Source organism: Pelophylax lessonae, assembly GCF_965119305.1.
Source record: "Pelophylax lessonae genome assembly, chromosome: 1".
NCBI classification, from domain to species: domain Eukaryota; kingdom Metazoa; phylum Chordata; class Amphibia; order Anura; family Ranidae; genus Pelophylax; species Pelophylax lessonae.
The window spans coordinates 884,378,063-884,395,711 of record NC_138768.1 but is presented as its reverse complement, the minus strand read 5'-3'; the positions used below and the strand labels follow the sequence as shown (position 1 = coordinate 884,395,711).

At 44.8% G+C, this 17,649-nt stretch overlaps 1 protein-coding gene across 1 annotated transcript in view; it reads right to left on the bottom strand.

Annotated features, from left to right (window-relative positions):
* LOC309550682 (cytosolic phospholipase A2 gamma-like) overlaps window positions 1-17,649 on the bottom strand; it is a gene marked incomplete at its 3' end in the record, with an annotated part of 223,268 nt that overhangs the window by 15,845 nt on the left and 189,774 nt on the right. The window contains exon 12 of the mRNA XM_082251017.1: window positions 16,079-16,174. Coding sequence (XP_082107143.1) covers window positions 16,079-16,174 — 96 coding nt within the window. The remainder of the gene's footprint in view (window positions 1-16,078; window positions 16,175-17,649) is intronic.

Genomic DNA, 17,649 nt, shown 5'->3' with positions numbered 1-17,649 from the left:
TTTTGCCCTATTTATGTGAACATTTTCTACACTAGGTCTCTTTTACATTGAAAGATTTGTAGCGCTACCCCCCGAGGGGCTACTGTAGATTAACAGGTTCTTTCCCAACACCACGCAGACACAGCCAGGCACACAGCAACAACAGTTTATTCTTCATTCTGGCTCATTCACCAGCCTAGGGGTTGTCTTTTGTAAGTTTGCTAGTAGAAACTTAGGAGGGGGGGTTGGGGTGATGCAGGTTACCCAAAAATTAATTATATTGCCAGTAAAGGACACTCCTTACTTAACAGCAGTAGTGCTAGCTTAGGCAGACTGGAACAGTGCATGGTTCATGGCTGGAGACCATGAAGAAGTATGAGCACAAGCAAATGCAGAATGGAACAGTCTGTGGATCATGGCTGGGGATCATAAAATGATATGAGCACAAGTAAAGGTAGACTGGAACTAGTCCATGGTTCACAGCGGAGGACCATGAAGAAGTATGAGCACACGCAAAGGCAGACTGGAACAGTCCTTGGTTCACAGCTGAGGACCATGAAAAATTATGAGCACACGCAAAAGCAGACTGGAACTAGTCCATGGTTCACAGCTGAGGACCATGAAGAAGTATGAGCATACGCAAAGGCAGACTGGAACTAGTCCATGGTTCACAGCTGAGGACCATGAAGAAGTATGAGCATACGCAAAGGCAGACTGGAACTAGTCCATGGTTCACAGCTGAGGACCATGAAGAAGTATGAGCACACGCAAAGGCAGACTGGAACAGTCCATGGATCATGGCTGGGAACCATGAAACGATATGAGCACAAGCAAAGGCAGACTAGAACAGTCCATGGTTCAAAGTTAGAGACCATGAAAGATATGAGCACAAGTAAAAGCAGATTTGAACAGTCCACGATTCACAGTTGGGGACCATGAAACGATAGGAGCACAAGTAAAAGCAGACTTGAATAGTCCATGATTTTTAGTTGGGGACCATGAAACGATATGAGCACAAGTTAAGGCAGACTGGAACAGTCCACGATTCACAGCTGGGGACCATGAAACAATATGAGCACAAGTTAAGGCAGACTGGAACAGTCCACAGTTCACAGCTGGGGACCATGAAACAATATGAGCACAAATAAAGGCAGATTGTAAAAGTCCGTGGATCACGGCTGGGAACCATAAAATGATATCAGCACAAGTAAAGGCAGACTGGAACAGTCCATGGATCATGGCTAGGGACCATAGAACTATATTAGCACAAGTAAAGGCAGACTGGAACAGTCCATGGTTCACAGCTGGGGACCATGAAGCACTATGAGCACACCCAAAGGCATTCTGGAACAGTCCATGGATCATGGTTAGGAACCATAAAACTATATGATCACAAGCAAAGGCAGACTAGAACAGTCCATGTTTCACAGTTGGGGACCATGAAACAATATTAGCACAAGTAAAAGCAGACTGGAACAGTCCACAATTCACAGCTGGGGAACATGAAATGATATGAGCACAAGTAAAAGCAGACTTGAACAGTCCACAATTCACAGTAGGGGACCATGAAACAATATGAGCACAAGTAAAAGCATACTTGAACAGTCCACAATTTTTAGTTGGGGACCATGAAACGATATGATCACAAGTTAAGGCAGACTGGAACAGTCCACGGTTCACAGCTGGGGACCATGAAACGATATGAGCACAAATAAAGTCAGACTGGAACAGTCCATGGATCATGGGTGGGGACCATGAAACAATATGAGCACAAGTAAAGGCAGACTGGAACAGTCCACAGTTCACAGCTGGGACCATGAAACGATATGAGCACAAGATAAGGTAGACTGGAACGGTCCATGGTTCACAGTTGGGGACCATGAAATTTTATGAGCACAAGTAAACGCAGACAGGAGATTCTTTGAAGCACCAAGAAAGCAACACTGGGGATACTTTTGAAGGGAAGCAAAGACAGCGTGTGAACAGGACTGTAAGGAGACTATTTTATCTATTGACAGGAGCTTTGATTGGCTTTGAAAAAGAGTGTCCAATGCCACATATTGGAAAGAGGAGGGTTGGGACTTTGAATGAGGCATGTGTGACATGGCTAGCAAAATAGTCAATGTTGAAAAACGTATGCTTAGTCTCTTAGAAAAATGAAAAGCATGACATATTGCAATAAGTACATGCATAGGATTATACACATGTCAGTAACATATTGCAAACCATATATACATATAAATAACAACATAGCACATTGCATTGTGCGGTGTAAAAGCCTGTCCTCCATATCATGAGATACCTTCAAAAGCAGGCTGGTGTGGTGTAAGCTGAATGAAAGAAAAGAGAGTGTCGAACTGTCTATCAAAACATGGTGCATCTATATAGGCCTGACATGTTTTGTGGATTTACTCCACTTCTTCAGGGACAGATGCATCAATAATCTACAAAGAGACTTAAATATACCAATATGGTCCAATATAATATGCAAGTATTCAGAGGGATGGGTAACTTTGTCCCCCCCACTCATATTTCTTCCCCAATACCTGGGTGTATCATTACACCATATTGGTATATTTATGTCTCTTTGTAGATTATTGATGCATCTGCCCCTGAAGAAGTGGAGAGAATCCGCAAAACACGTCAGGCCTATATAGATGCACCATGTTTTGATAGAAAAGGGCATGTAGAACCATCTATCAAAACATGGTGCATCTATATAGGCCCGACGTGTTTTGTGGATTCGCTCCACTTCTTCAGGGGCAGATGCATCAATAATCTACAAAGAGACATAAATATACCAATATGGTCTAATAATATACCCAGATATTGGGGAAGAAATATGAGTGGTGGGAGAACAAAGCTGCCCATCCCTCTGAATTTGCATATCATTTTAGACCATATTGTCCCTGTCCCTGTACCTATACCTGTCCCTGTCCCTATACCTGTCCCTTTACCTATACCTATATGACGGCTTGGAGAAGTGGTTGTAGGGGAATGATCTGCAGCTGCAGGCATCACCCCGGTACCGTTCTTTAGAGCCGGTGGTCGGCTTTCAGGGGATAACAATCGATGCAGCTCAGCAGCTGCTCAGCCATATTCCAGCGAGCAGGATGGGATTCCCCCCGATTCCCCCCCTCTTGCCGCCTTCCACGGCTTTGCCCGGGTCTCCTGTGCCATCAGGAGACCCAAGCAACCAGCGTCCGCAAGCTGGTTGGAGTCCCGAACAAACCCAGATTTGGCTTGGATTGGGTCTCTGATGTAGTAACCTACCGTGATGTCACTTCTGGTTTACTCGGCTGCAAATGGCGCCAATTTTAAAAAAAACCTCAGTATTCAGAAATGCAGATTTCTGCATTTTTAATACTTTGAAGTGTAGTGGAGGGGTTTGGGATCTTTTAGACCCCCGATCCCTCCATAAAGAGTACCTGTCACTGCCTATTACTGTCACAAGGCATGTTTACATTCCATCTCACAGCAATAAAATTAATCAGATTTGTATTTTTTTTTTTTTAAAGTGCTAAAAATAAAAAATTTAATAAAATAAATAGGACAAATACCTACCGTCAGTGTACTGGTAACATATGGTATTTCTTCAAACCTTCCAGGATGGCCAACATATGAGAGATGGTGGCTCCTCCCCACAGGAAACACAATAAATTTACAGCTTGTTAAAAGGCCCCACCCTTCCCCTTGTCCCTCAGTTGTAATAAAGTAGCTTCCACAACCAATACACAAGGGATTTATAAGCCCTTAGGCACTCACCAGGTGCCATTTACCTTACCTTATTTTACTCACCCTTTTAACAGGGCGGGAAGTGGGCCGGCCATCATAGAAGGTTTGAAGAAATACTGTTACCAGTACACTAACGGTAGGTATTCTCTCTACACCTTCCAGGATGGCCAACATATGAGAGGATAATAAAGAAACCACACCGGCCTACTTTAAGGTGGGACCATTGCCTGCTGTACCTTTCTGCCAAAGGCTAGGTCTTGCTGAGACAGCACCTTTTACCTTATCTTTTACCTTACCTTACCGCCACACGGTAATGCTTCAGAAAAGTGTCATGGCTGAACCAGGTGGTTGCACTGCGAATCTGTTCCCAGGGAGCTTTTTTAGCCCAGGATATTGCTAGTGCCCTTGTAGAGTGTGCCTTAAGCTTTGCTGGAACCGGAACACCTGCAACCTCATAAGACAATGTTAATGGCTTGTCTAATCCACCTAGAGCAGGGGTGGGGAACCTATGCCCCGGGGGCCGTATGCGGCCCTCAAAGTCATTTGATCCGGCCCCCCATGCAGTTCAGTCTGTGTCTCTCAGCTGATCTGTCAGAACGGAGCCAATGCTTCCTGTATAGTTCCGGCTCCATTCTGACAGTCTGCGTGAGTCACCGGCGGAGTGATATCAAATGCACTCCGCCTGAGACCAATACAGGAAACATTGCCTCTTCCTACAGCGCGGCGCTGCTGCTAACCAGCATTTCGCGCCAGTAGCACACACAGCAGTACCAGCCAGAGCCAGCAGTACCAGCAAGAGCCAGCAGTACCAGTCAGAACCAGCAGTACCAGCCAGAACCAGCAGTACCAGCCAGCAGTACCCACAGCACAGTACCAGTCAGCAGTACCAGCCTGAGCCAGCAGTACTCACAGCAGTACCAGCCAGCAGTACCTACAGCACAGTACCAGCCTGAGTCAGCAGTACCAGCCTGAGCCAGCAGTACCAGCCAGCAGTACCTACAGCACAGCACCAGCCTGAGTCAGCAGTACCCACAACAGTACCAGCCTGAGCCAGCAGTACCCACAGCAGTACCAGCCAGCAGTACCCACAGCACAGTACAAGCCTAAGCCAGCAGTACCCACAGCAGTACCAGCCAGCTGTACCCACCAGCAATACCAGCCAGCTGGACCCACCAGCAGTACCAGCCAGCTGGACCCACCAGCAGTACCAGCCAGCTGGACCCACCAGCAGTACCAGCCAGCTGTACCCACCAGCAGTTCTTTTCAAAACTTACCATCACAAAAAGTCGACTGCTCTCCAGACTGACCGACGCAAACCTGGAAAACCAGTTGCGAGTAGCAACATCACCAATACCAGCTAACATCACACACCTCACCAAAGAGAAGCAGTTGCAGCCATCACATTAGGGGTGAGTTAATTAAATGTTTAAACCAAATATAACAGGCTAATTTTTAAGTTGATAATTTTGTACGGCCCCTGAATGATTTTATAAATACCCAAATGGCCAACGGCAGAAAAAAGGTTCCCCACTCCTGACCTAGAGACTGAAGGTTTTGAAGTCTGCAGTCCTTTTCTTGGTCCAGAGTAGAGGATCAGAAGATGAATAGCACTCCTAAACTCCCTGATCCTCTATAGACAAGTGAGGAGGCACCTTCTCACATCTAAGCAGTAACATTTCATTTCTTTTTCATTCTTAGGGTTACCACACACGGATGGAAACATTTTTTCCTGCTTCCTGTAAAAGGAAGATTCTATCTTGGGCAGAAATAAGGGATCTGGCATGAGAATAACCCTATCTGGGAAGATTAACATAAATGGGTCTTTAATAGAAAGACCTTGTAAATCCCCTATTCTTCTGGCTGTAGTGACAGCTAACCAGGAAGGCTAATTTTGAGGGCCAAAACTTAAAGAGAACCTCTTCTATAGGTTCGAAAGGGCTGGACTGGTATATACCCAAGGTACAGCAAACCTATGACCCCTGTCACCACTGAATGTTGGCATTTCAGTTTGTGAACAATGTTCAATATACCACTCCTTATGGATCTGTCCGCAACTAAGCAGGTGTCCTACCTGAAGTGTAACATAGATGTTATTAACAAACCCTTTAAAGTTGCGCAGTTGATTAATCCCAGTGTGGTTATAACTAGGGTTGAGAGAACCCGGACTGTATTGTTCGGGATCATACCGACTTTTGGGTATTACGTACCCGGACACGGACCCGAACATTTCACTGTATGTTCGCGTACTGTCCGTTGTTCGGTAATATTATTTGATGTTTTGGCGCGGTTTTAATGGGGCGGTTTCAACGGGTGCAAGGCAGCCAATCAGCAAGCGTTTAACTAGTGTGCCCTTAGAAGCCATCACAGCCATGCCTACTAATGGCATGGCTGTGATTGGCCAGTACAGCATGTGACCCAGACTCTATATAAGCTGGAGTCACATAGCGCCGCGCATCACTCTGCTCAAACTATACTAGGGAGAGGTTCCTGCTGCTTTTGCTAAGGGAGAGATAGGAGATTATTGGAGGGTCAGGCTGGAGATTGCTTTGAGGGAAAGAATAGGAAGAATCTTCTTTAATCAGACAGCGATCTACATTGATTGTATTGTGTGGGGGTGCAGTGCACAATCTTTATTTCCTGACCTGAGCCCAGTGAGGAGGAGAAAGGAGAAAAAAAAACACTTTTTTCAGTCTGTTAGGCGTGTGGTGCTGCACATTCAATGCAAGCTCAGTGCATATGTGTCTGCTTAATCTGCATTTAAAAAAGAAAAAAAAAACTTTTTTTCTTCATATTTTCCTTTGACATACAGTGTTTAGACAGACACTGCTTTTCTAACCTGCTCTTCAAAAAGCACCAATGCAAGGGGAAAATAATTATTTTTCAATATTTAGGGATAAAAAAATATTTTTCAGATTTTCATTCAAATGTTTTTTTGATTTTTTATTCAATAGCGGAATAAAACAGCAACAGTATCCAACCTTTTAGGCATGCGGTGTGTAGCGGCCATTTCATTCAAGCTCAGTGCATATGTGTCTGCTTAATCTGCATTTAAAAAAGTAAAAAACTTTTTCCTTCATATTTTACTGTGACTTACAGCGTTTAGACAGACACCGCATTTCAAATCTGCTATTCAACAAGCACCAATTAACCTCCCTGGCGGTATGATTCTGTCAGGAATTCTGTTCCAAAAGCGGTACAATTCTTTTCATGGAAATTTGGCGTTATGTATTATAGGCCTACAATTCTTAGTAATTACTGACTTAAACCTGACCAAAACACGTCTCTAGTAGACATCCCAGATGTGATAAATTTGAAACACAAACAAGTGAATTATAATCGACTCAATAATATTATTTTATTATTTAATATATAATATATAATAAAATTATATTATTGATTAGATTATAATTCATGCGTTATATATTATATATATATATGTGTGTATATATATATAAATATATATATATGTGTGTGTATATAGATATATATATATATATATATATATATATATATATATATAACGCATTAATTATAATCGAATCAATAATATAACTATATATATATATATATATATATATATATATATATATATATATGTGTGTGTGTGTATATAGGTATATATATATATATATATATATACACACATATATATAATACAAAATGTGTTATGTGTTTTGTGCAACGTTTTTTTTTTTTTTTTTTAATTTCCCTCCCTAGTTCCGCTCCCATGCAGCATTGCTGCTGCAGGGAACGGAACTAGGAAGTCCTCCTACCGACAGACGAGCGGCGGAGATCTCACTGGCGGTCACAGCAATGAGAGCTCATCGCTGGATCGCCAGGATAAGGTAAGAGAAGCTCCGCTGCGCTGTCTGCACGCTCTGCCCATTGACCCCGAGCGTGACTCGGGGATACCGCTAATAGCAGAAAATTCCTACCCCGAGTCACGCTCGGGTTTACCGCTAAGGCGGTTAAGGGGACAATTATTTTTCAGATTTTCATTCATACGTTACAGTGCGATACACCCATTGCCTACTGTTGTTGTATTCAGCTTTGCAATAAAAACCCATTTAGGGGAAAAAATTTAATTGCAGCCTAGTCTGCATATGGTACAGTGAGATACACCCTTTGCATATTGTTGTTGTACTCCCCTTTGCAATAAAAAACCAATTTAGGGGATAAAAAGCAAATTGCAGCCTAGTCTGCCTAGTCTGCCTATGGTACAGTGAGATACACCCATTGCATACTGTTGTATTCCGCTTTGAAATAAAAACCCATTTAGGGGAAAAAAATTAATTGCGGCCTAGTCTGCATATTTTACTTTGAGATACACTCATTGCATACTGTTGTTCTATTCCGCTATTCAATAAACACCCATTTAGGGAAAAAATATTAAATTGCGGCCTAGTCTGCATATGTTACAGGCGCAACAAGGCACACAGGTCCCGCATGGAGGCCCAGTTATTGGTGGTGAAGTGGTGCTGTTCCGCAGAGCGACTCATGCGTGTGTGCTGCAGCTGAAACTCCACTATGGCCTGCTGCTGATCGCACAGTCTGGCCAGCATGTGCAAGGTGGAGTTCCACCTTGTGGGCACGTCACATATGAGGCGGTGAGCGGGAAGGCCGAAGTTACGCTGCAGCGCTGACAGACGAGCAGCAGCAGGGTGAAAACGCCAAAAGTGCGCACAGACGACCCGCACTTTCTGCAACACCTCTGACATATCGGGGTAATTTCTAAGGAACCTCTGCACCATCAAATTCAGCACATGCGCCAGGCAAGGGATGTGTGTCAAACTGGCTAGGCCCAGAGCTGCTACGAGATTTTGCCCAATATCGCACACCACCAGGCCGGGCTTGAGCCTCACTGGCACCAACCACTCATCGGTGTGCTGGTCAATGCCCCTCCACAACTCCTGCGAGGTGTGTGTTTCTTTCCCCCAAACAGGCAAGTTTTAAAACTGCCTGCTGTCGTTTACCCCTGGCTGTGCTGAAGTTGGTGGTGAAGGTGTTAAGCTGACCGGATGAGGAGGCAGTAGAGGATGAGGAAGCGGAGTAGGAGGAGTTAGGAACAGGAGGCAAACTGAAGCGCACTGCAATCCTCGGCGGTGGAAGCACATGCTCCAAACTGCTATCCGCCTTAGGCCCAGCCGCCACTGCATTTACCCAGTGTGCTGTTAGGGAGATATAAAGTCCCTGACCGTGCTTACTGGTCCACATATCCGTAGTTAGGTGGACCTTGCCACAGATGGCGTTGCGCAGTGCACACCTGATTTTGTCACCCACTTGGTTGTGCAGGGAAGGGATGGCTTGCCTGGAAAAGTAGTGGCGGCTGGGCACGACGTACTGTGGGACAGCCACCGACATAAGGCTTTTAAAACTCTGCGTCTCCACCCGACGGAATGACAGCATTTCAGGCCAGGAATTTTAAAATGCTGGCATTCAGGGCCAGGGATCGCGGGTGGGTAGGGGGGTACTTCCTCTTCCGCTCTAGTGTTTGGGAGATAGAAAGCTGAACGCTTCCACAGGACATTGTGGAGATGGTTGTTGGTGACCCAGGTGGTGGTGTTGCTGGCAGATCCTCTGTTTGCGGGGTGACAGGTGCCACTGTCACTACAGAGGTGGATGAAGAGGCCAAGACTGCAGCAGAAGAGGAAGCAGGAGGAGCCAGAGACCTTTCTTGGTTTTTGAGGTGTCTTCTCCACTGCAGCTCGTGCTTTGCACTTAGATGCCTGGTCATGCAGGTTGTGCTCAGGTTGAGAAGGTTTATGCCTCGCTTCAGGCTCTAATTGCACAGCGTGCAAACCACTCATATCCTGTCATTAGCACATTGTCTGAAGAACTGCCACGCTAGGGAACTCCTTAGAGATGGCTTTGGTGTGCTCGGTCCCTTGCTGCGTTGGGCAGTAGCAGGCGTAGTGTCTAGGGCACGGCCGCTCCGCTTTTGCACCCTGCTCCCTCTTCTGCTGTGCTGGTGGCTCTGTACGACCACTGCCTCTTCCTCCAAACCACTCATGTCACCTGCATGACATTCATTCCATGTGGGGTCGAAGACCTTATCGTTCTCCACCAGCAGCACCACAACCTAGCACTAACATGGTGGAGCAGTTTGTGTGCACACGCCTACACCTACTGAATGACGGGTCTGCCCCCTTCAACTTCTGGGTCTCCAAATTGGGCACATGGCCCGATCTTGCCCTTTATGCCTTGGAGGTGCTGGCCTGCCCTGTAGCCAGTGTATTATCTGAACGTGTATTTAGCACGGCTGGGGGCGTTATCACAGACAAGCGCAGTCTCCTGTCCAGAGCCAATGTGGACAAGCTCACGTTCATTAAAATGAACCAGGCATGGATCCCACAGGACTTGTCCGTACCTTGTGCAGAATAGACATATATACCGGCCTTACCCAGCCATTGTTGTATTTGATATTTCTAACTCTTTTGGGGTGTACCCTAATTTAAAAAGAAATAAAATTAAAAACAAAAACCAGTGTTGGTTACCTCGTCCTCCACCGCCGCTTCCACCTACACCGCCACCTCAACCTCCTACTCCATATGGGCCTCGTCCTCCTCCTACATCATTCAAGATTATTATTTTTTATTTTTCTGTTTTTTATGTTATTTTAAGTTATCTCCCTATCCACATTTGTTTGCAGATCACTTGCCATGTTCTTAAGATGATTTTGCTGCCATTTGCAGCCCTCTAGCCCTTTCCATATTTGTTTTAGAGCCATTTTAGTGCTCAAAAGTTCGGGTCACCATTGACTTTAATGGGGTTCGGGTTAAGTCCGGGTCACGAACCAGGACTTTTTTTTTAAGCTTGGCCGGACCCGCCATACCCAGACATCCAGGTGCTCGCTCAACTCTTGTTATTTGGCCCCTTTCACACTATCCGTCCGTCGGACGGATTCCGTTTTTCTCAGCGGGGGATCGAGCCGCCGATCCCCCGCTGAGCAGCAGGAGGATAGCTGTGTCAGCTGTCAGTTCCCCATGCATCTCTATGGGGGAAATCTCATCCGATCCGCTGGACGGATGGAAAATAGGGTTTCCATCCGTCCAGATTTGACGGATCGGATCGGGTCGGATGTCAGCGGACATGTTTCCGCTGCCATCCGATGCCCCATAGGAATGCATGGGGGGACCGTTCCGATCCACCAAAAAAAACGAACAGGCGGATCTGAACGGTCCGCCTGTGTGAAAGGGGCCTAAAATAAATAAATGTCCAATAAATCAGGAAGATATTGAGTCTCTCAATAATCCAAAAAGTTCCCAAGAAACGTGAATGAAGAATGTGAAAAGTAACAGTATCCACCAGTATGTGTATTGACCTCCACCAGTAGTATATACTGCTTACCAGATCTAGGTGTAAAAAAAGCCAAATATATCAATCATACACTAGTATGGATATTCAAGGGCAGCTCTCCACTGTTCATCCAGGGTTTAGACAGTATGGACAGGGGCATCCACCATCAGATCATAATAGCATGTGGAAAAAATATGTGGAAATCCATAGCGTAAAACCATAACATTTACTGGTAAAAATAAAGTATTACAATTACAAAATGCAGGGTAGGTATGAGCAATGAGGTGCACATAAGCCGCCGGCCGGTCAGCCCTTTCTGCCCGCCCTTCGTCCCGCTCCAGTGACGTCAGCACGCCGCGACCGACGTACGTTTCGTCAAAAGTGACGTTATCAAGGTACCAGAAATGTTACTAACAACAGTGGAGTGCATTTCTAATGTAAAGAAGAATGAGGTGTAATAGCAAGACACCCCCAACTTTCAATGTGTTGTATTTCTAGTAAGAAAAAGAACCATATCGCCAAAAGACAGACAACTAGTGTTGCGTGTTTTCTGATTTGCCATAAAACACCACAAGGACAATTAAAACTTCCACATTGTGTATTTCTGAGATGCCACCAGACCAGACATAAAGTCAGAGTCATGGTGATATCAAACTAAAAAATAGACAGCAGAAGGCAAGCTTTATATAAGCATAGCTTGGACTCTAAGATACTAAACCTTTCTCCACCAGAGGAGAACCAGGTTAGTTCCAAATAATGGAAGTCTAAGGTGGGTGTATACAGCACATTAGTAGCAGCTGTTACCCTAACTTTGTATGAGTAGGTGTAGTTATCACACACCCACAGGGGGGAATCCAAGTCTCCTCGCATCTAAGGTCTTAACGAGCACAGACCTGGAGATCAATTAAGTCAGCCTTAGGAAGGGCTGGACACAATTTTAGCTTGGAAGCAATCAGACACCCGAAGCAACCATTGACTACGGGTTACTTCGGCTGGCCATACACAATACAATTTTCTTACAATTTTCTGATCAATTTTATCAAAATTTACCTTCAAATATGTAGTACAAAGGCCTGCCTAATTAGATACAAGTGAAAGTGTTGTTTAGCTTTGACCTCACATTATGTGGTTTGTGGTAAATCTAACAGAAAGTGTACAACAAAAGTTGAACCTGTATGGCCAGCCTTAATGTAGCTCTTTGTATACAAGTTTTTTGCACCCCAAAAAAAATCATCAAACAGAGTTGCAGAAAACAATGCATCTAGTTTATCAGTAGCCCGAACCACCAGGGGTCCCAATTAACTCTTAGGCTCTGTTTCTAGCAGTGCGACTTGTCATGCGACCTTCCCTGGTCCTCTGCGACTTAAAGTGGCAGCGACTTTGGAAAGGTGCCTGCACAACTTTGCTACGACCTCTAGTCAGAGAGTGCAATATCAGATCAAAATTGCACCACTGCAAAGTCGCACAGCAATCGCGTGACTTTGGTGTTTGCACTAGCGTAAACATAGCCTTACACACCAACTGATCTAACAGTAGTGTAAGGATGAAAACAATAAGTTGCAGCTTGTTAAGTTGTTACACACTGCGTGTTAAACATGGCGAGCAAATCCATAAGAACCAAAGGTTCCTCAAGGGTACTCCTTACTGTGTCTCTTCACCATATGTGGAGAGAATTTATGATGCAGGCTCTTAAGAGCAAGAAGGCTAAATCACCCATCTTGGAGATGTGTGCTAGAATCATAGTAGCTGGCCAAATGTATTCAGATTATCTGGCGTGCAATGCTGACCAGGGAAAAAAAACTGTGGAATTACCCATGTAACCTTCAGGTTACTGAACTCCACCTTACATTCCAATTGATTAACCCTTTAGGAATGTCTAAGTTGTTCAGTGGCAGCAATAGCCAGCAAGAGACCCCGTGTCTAACAGGTATCACTCCTTCACTAGAATTACCCATATTGATATGCAAACAAGGTTTATAGTGAGGAACTGGCAACTTAAAGTTGCAATGACCACTAGGGATGATCGAACGGTTCGGATCGGTTCGACCCGAACATTGACTGTTCGAGGTTCTGCCGAATTTATAACTTTTTGCTGAAAAAGTTCGGAATTCGGCAACCAGAACCGACCAAAATGCAATAGGACAGGAAATGGGCTTTAAAAGCCCGTGATTGGACCAGAACCATCAGTAAAAGCCAATTGAGGGGGCAGGAGAATGCTAGGAATGTGATTGGAGTGACTAGTGTGTCAAGATGCCAATCATTAGTGAATATGCCCCCAGTATATAAGATAGCCCCGCCAAATTCCTAGCATTGTAATACAGGGACATGGAAGAGAGTGGAAGCAGTTCTGTTACTTCTGCTTCAAAAGTGTAATTTAGCAATTATTAGTGTGAGGAAAGGGATATCTAGTGTAGTTAGGGTGCTATTTTCCACTTTAGTTAGATTCAAAAATCTAGTTTCTGTAGGGAAAGTGTTAAGTGCCAGGGTGACCGTAGTGTAGTGTTGTGTAGGGTGAACTGACAGTGACTGCAATGGCAGGGTGACCAAACCCTTCCATTTCAGGGTGACCGCTATAGAGAAAAGATTGTTTCTCTTAGGTCACTTATAGAGCAGCGATATGGCTTCTCGCCTGTCAGCCTGCTTTTTGCTGCAGGTGTTTATAGGGTTTTTTTGAGGACATGTTTGGAGTCAGGCATGACATCTGAACTTCTGTATAGGGGTATATATACACACACATGTATGTATATATACACCAACACATATATAGGTGTGAAAGTAGCAGAACACTATGCTTGCGCTAATGAAATAATTAACAGGCATATGGCTCCGCTCCTATCACACCTATATATGTATATGTGTATAAATAATAATAAATACATATAAGTGTGTGTGTATATATATACCCCTTTACAGAAGTTCAGATGTTTTGCCTGCCTCCAAAGACCCCAAAAACACCTGCAATAACACACCTGGGCGTTTTTTTTTTTTTTTTTGGCGTAGGCGTTTTTTTGGGGCATTTTTTTGGGGTCTTTGGAGGCAGGCAAAACATCCGAACTTCTCTATAGGGGTATTTATTGGGTTTTAGGGCTTCAAAATGGGTTTTTTTGATTACCGAAGTTCGGGTCCCTTTGATTTCAATGGGGTTCTGAAATCCGGCCGAACTTTCTGGAAGTTCTGGTGTTCTGGTCGAACCGAACTTTTGAAAAGTTGGATCATCCCTAATGACCACAGCATCTCCTGATTTTAAGAGGAGGATGTGGACCTGGGTCTAGCTGAAGCTTCTTGGTTACTTAACCCCTGTGCTAAAGTGAAAGATCGTAGTAGCCTCATTAAGGGAGGGAGTACTATGACAAGCCCAAGAACCCACCTGGCTGGTATCAGGGATACTGCTGCTAAGCTCCCCAGGTAAAAGCAAGTACAAACCACTGTTGTTTTTTCCCCCTTTTTACCACAGCCATAGGGCTTTTTTTTTTCTATCCTCCAGAACACAGGGAAATGAGGCATTTTAATCCTGAGGCCTCTTCACCTGCCAGTTTGTTAATACAGGTGTAACAAAGAGGCTTTGCATACGATCTAGACAATCTATCCCCGCAGTTAGCACATCTCTTAGAGGAGCTAGTGCTAGCTGCAATAGAAGGTGATATGATAGAGGCCTCCTGGGTCCCAATAGGGACTTCTGCAAGAGAAGAGAAGATTACCAACCGATCACTCTTCCTGCAATAACTTGAAAACAAAGGCTACATTACCTAGGGGAAACATGGGGTTCACCAGGGCCTAATGGTAGACATCGGTACAACCCCCCCCCCCCCCCCTGCAGACAAGGAAAAAAATGACCTTACCGGGATTCAGTCTGCTTTTAGTGGTAGCCACCCGGAGCGACTTTTCTTCTTCCATGAGGCGAATAGCGGAGGGTTTCGTTCCTTGGCAGTCTTCCCGTATTTCAGGGTTGAAGACTCTGCCATATTACCGCCAAGCGGTTTTCAGCGTCTCCTGCAGATACTCTCTTACTTAACGCACTGCGCATGCTCTGCTTCCAAACGGACGTTCTGGTCCTCAAAGCGAGGCTTGAGGCACGCTGTGGCGGGCTTTTTGAAATCCGAAGACGCTGAGACATCCAGGAAGACTGGAGGAGACCTCTGCAAGCTGTCAGGGCCCAGGCATGGAGGAACCACCAAATAGGAACGACTGCCTGGGTCTTTGGGGCGACCTGTCAGAAGCCTGGGGAGGCAGAAGGGAAGGGAGAATCCTTCACTGGCCCGACCGAACCTGGCTTACAGGGGAACCCATCCACACACACTGTTTCGGGTCAGAGAAAATAACAAATGTTTCGCTGTAGGAAGAAACACAATCTAAACTGAGGGACAAGGAGAAGGGTGGGGCCTTTTAACAAGCTGTAAATTGATTGTGTTTCCTGTGGGGAGGAGCCACCATCTCTCATATGTTGGCCGTCCTGGAAGGTGTAGAGAGTATTAAAATTTAAAGCCTCCCCTGTTGCCATGAGCTTACGCACGAAAGAAAATGCATACGTAAGTCTCACCCGCAAATGAAAACGGTGTTTCAACCACACATGTGAGGTATCGCTGCGATCATCAGAGCGAGAGCAATAATTCTGAAAAAAAACCTCCTCTGTAACTCTAAATTGGTAACTGTTAAAATGTTTTAAAAGCATTGCCTATGGAGATTTTTAAGTACCGTAGTTTGTCATCATTCCACGAGCGTGCGCTATTTTAAACCATAACATGTTAGGTATCTATTTTCTCAGCGTAACATTGTCTTTCACAAAATAAAAAAAAATTGGGCTAACTTTACTGTTTAGTTTTTTTTAAAATGCAGTGAAATTTATTTTTTCACAAACAAAAATTGCATTTGGGAGACCGCTGCGCAAATACTGTGTGACAAAAGATGTTACAACGACCGCCATTTTATTCTCCAGAGTCTTTGCTAAAAAAAAATATATATGTATATATATAATGTTTGGGGGTAATTTTCTAGCAAAAAATACTGATTTTAACTTGTAAACAATAAATGTCAGAAATAAGCCTGGTCCTTAAGTGGTTAATATGCTCACGTTTGCATTGGTAGAGGAAATTGTTTGTCGTTCCCCATTCCCAGTGCGCCAAACAAGATGCAATGTTCTTCATCACTACAGCATTATCGTAGACATCTAGAGAAGAGAAAAAACATTTTCTTGAAGATGCCCATAACGATCGTCAGACAAGACTAAATGTTTTCTGTATTAATTCATGCAAAACAGAGCACGTGATCCTCATGTATATGAACCCCCCAAATGCTTTGCTAAGCAACGTCATCTTTCCCCACACATGCAAATTGGAGAGAAGGCCCAGTAGGGCCAGCGCAGGCATGGACAGACTGGCAACTTTCGCCCCCAGGGGGCAAGTACAAACCAGAGGCCCATGGTTCAGCGACTCGGCCCCCCCTCCCACTCCCCCTCTTCCTGGCCTCAATGATTGGTACCATAGCTTGTAAACTCTTTAACATTCACACAGACTGAATAATATCCACTATTTTGGGTTATTTTTACCAAAGATATTTAGCAGAATAAATTTTGGCCCAAATGTATGAAGAAAAAAAGACTTATTTGCAATCTCTTTTTTTGGTCTTTTTTCACTTATATCACCAAAAAATAAAAAACATAGCGGTGATTAAATACTACTTAAAAAAAATCTCTATTTGTATGGAAAAAATATAAAAAATAGTGTTTGGGTACGCTGTTGCATGACTGAGTAATTGTCATTCAAAGTGTGAGGGCGCTGCTTTTACTAACAGATCTGGCAGCCAGATCACTGTTCAGTGTACACAGAGTTCTGTGTGTTTGTAAATACAGAACTCTGTGCTGTGATTGGCCACAGCCGATCAGCAGGTATACAGTTAAAATCATTGGCTGAAACCTGTTGGTCAGCAGGGGGCGTGAGCATGTGCTCCCAAAACCCCCCCCCAAAAAAAGGCTGTGACATATGGGTACATCGCCTAGCCTGGCTGTGCCTTCTGCCTGCAGTAGATGTATTGTGGGCGGGTAGCAAGCAGGTAATGATAAAGTTGATTCTTAGCACACAAATTCAACATATTTTGGATGCCAAAAAAGGCATTTTTGCTGCATTACACTGGCCTCACCTGCCCCTTAAAAATGTTCCAAACAATAAATCTTTCAGGGCACCAATTGCAGAAGAAGGACTCTAGGGCCCAGCAACTGTCAGGGCACCAATGGCAGGAGAAGGACTCTAGGACCCAGCATCTGTCAGGACACCAACAGCAGGAGAAGGACTCTAGGACCCAGCATCTGTTAGGGCACCAATGGCTGGAGAAGGACTCTAGGACCCAGAATCTTTCAGGACACCAACAACAGGAGAAGGACTCTAGGACCCAGCATCTGTCAGGGCACCAATGGCAGGAGAAGGACTCTAGGACCCAGCATCTGTCAGGACACCAATGGCAGGAGAAGGACTCTAGGACCCAGCATCTGTCAGGACACCAATGGCAGGAGAAGGACTCTAGGACCCAGCATTTGTCAGGGCACCAATGGCAGGAGAAGGATTCTAAGACCCAGCATCTGTCAGGACACCAGCGGCAGGAGAAGGACTCTAGGACCCAGCATCTGTCAGGGCACCAATTGCAGGAGAA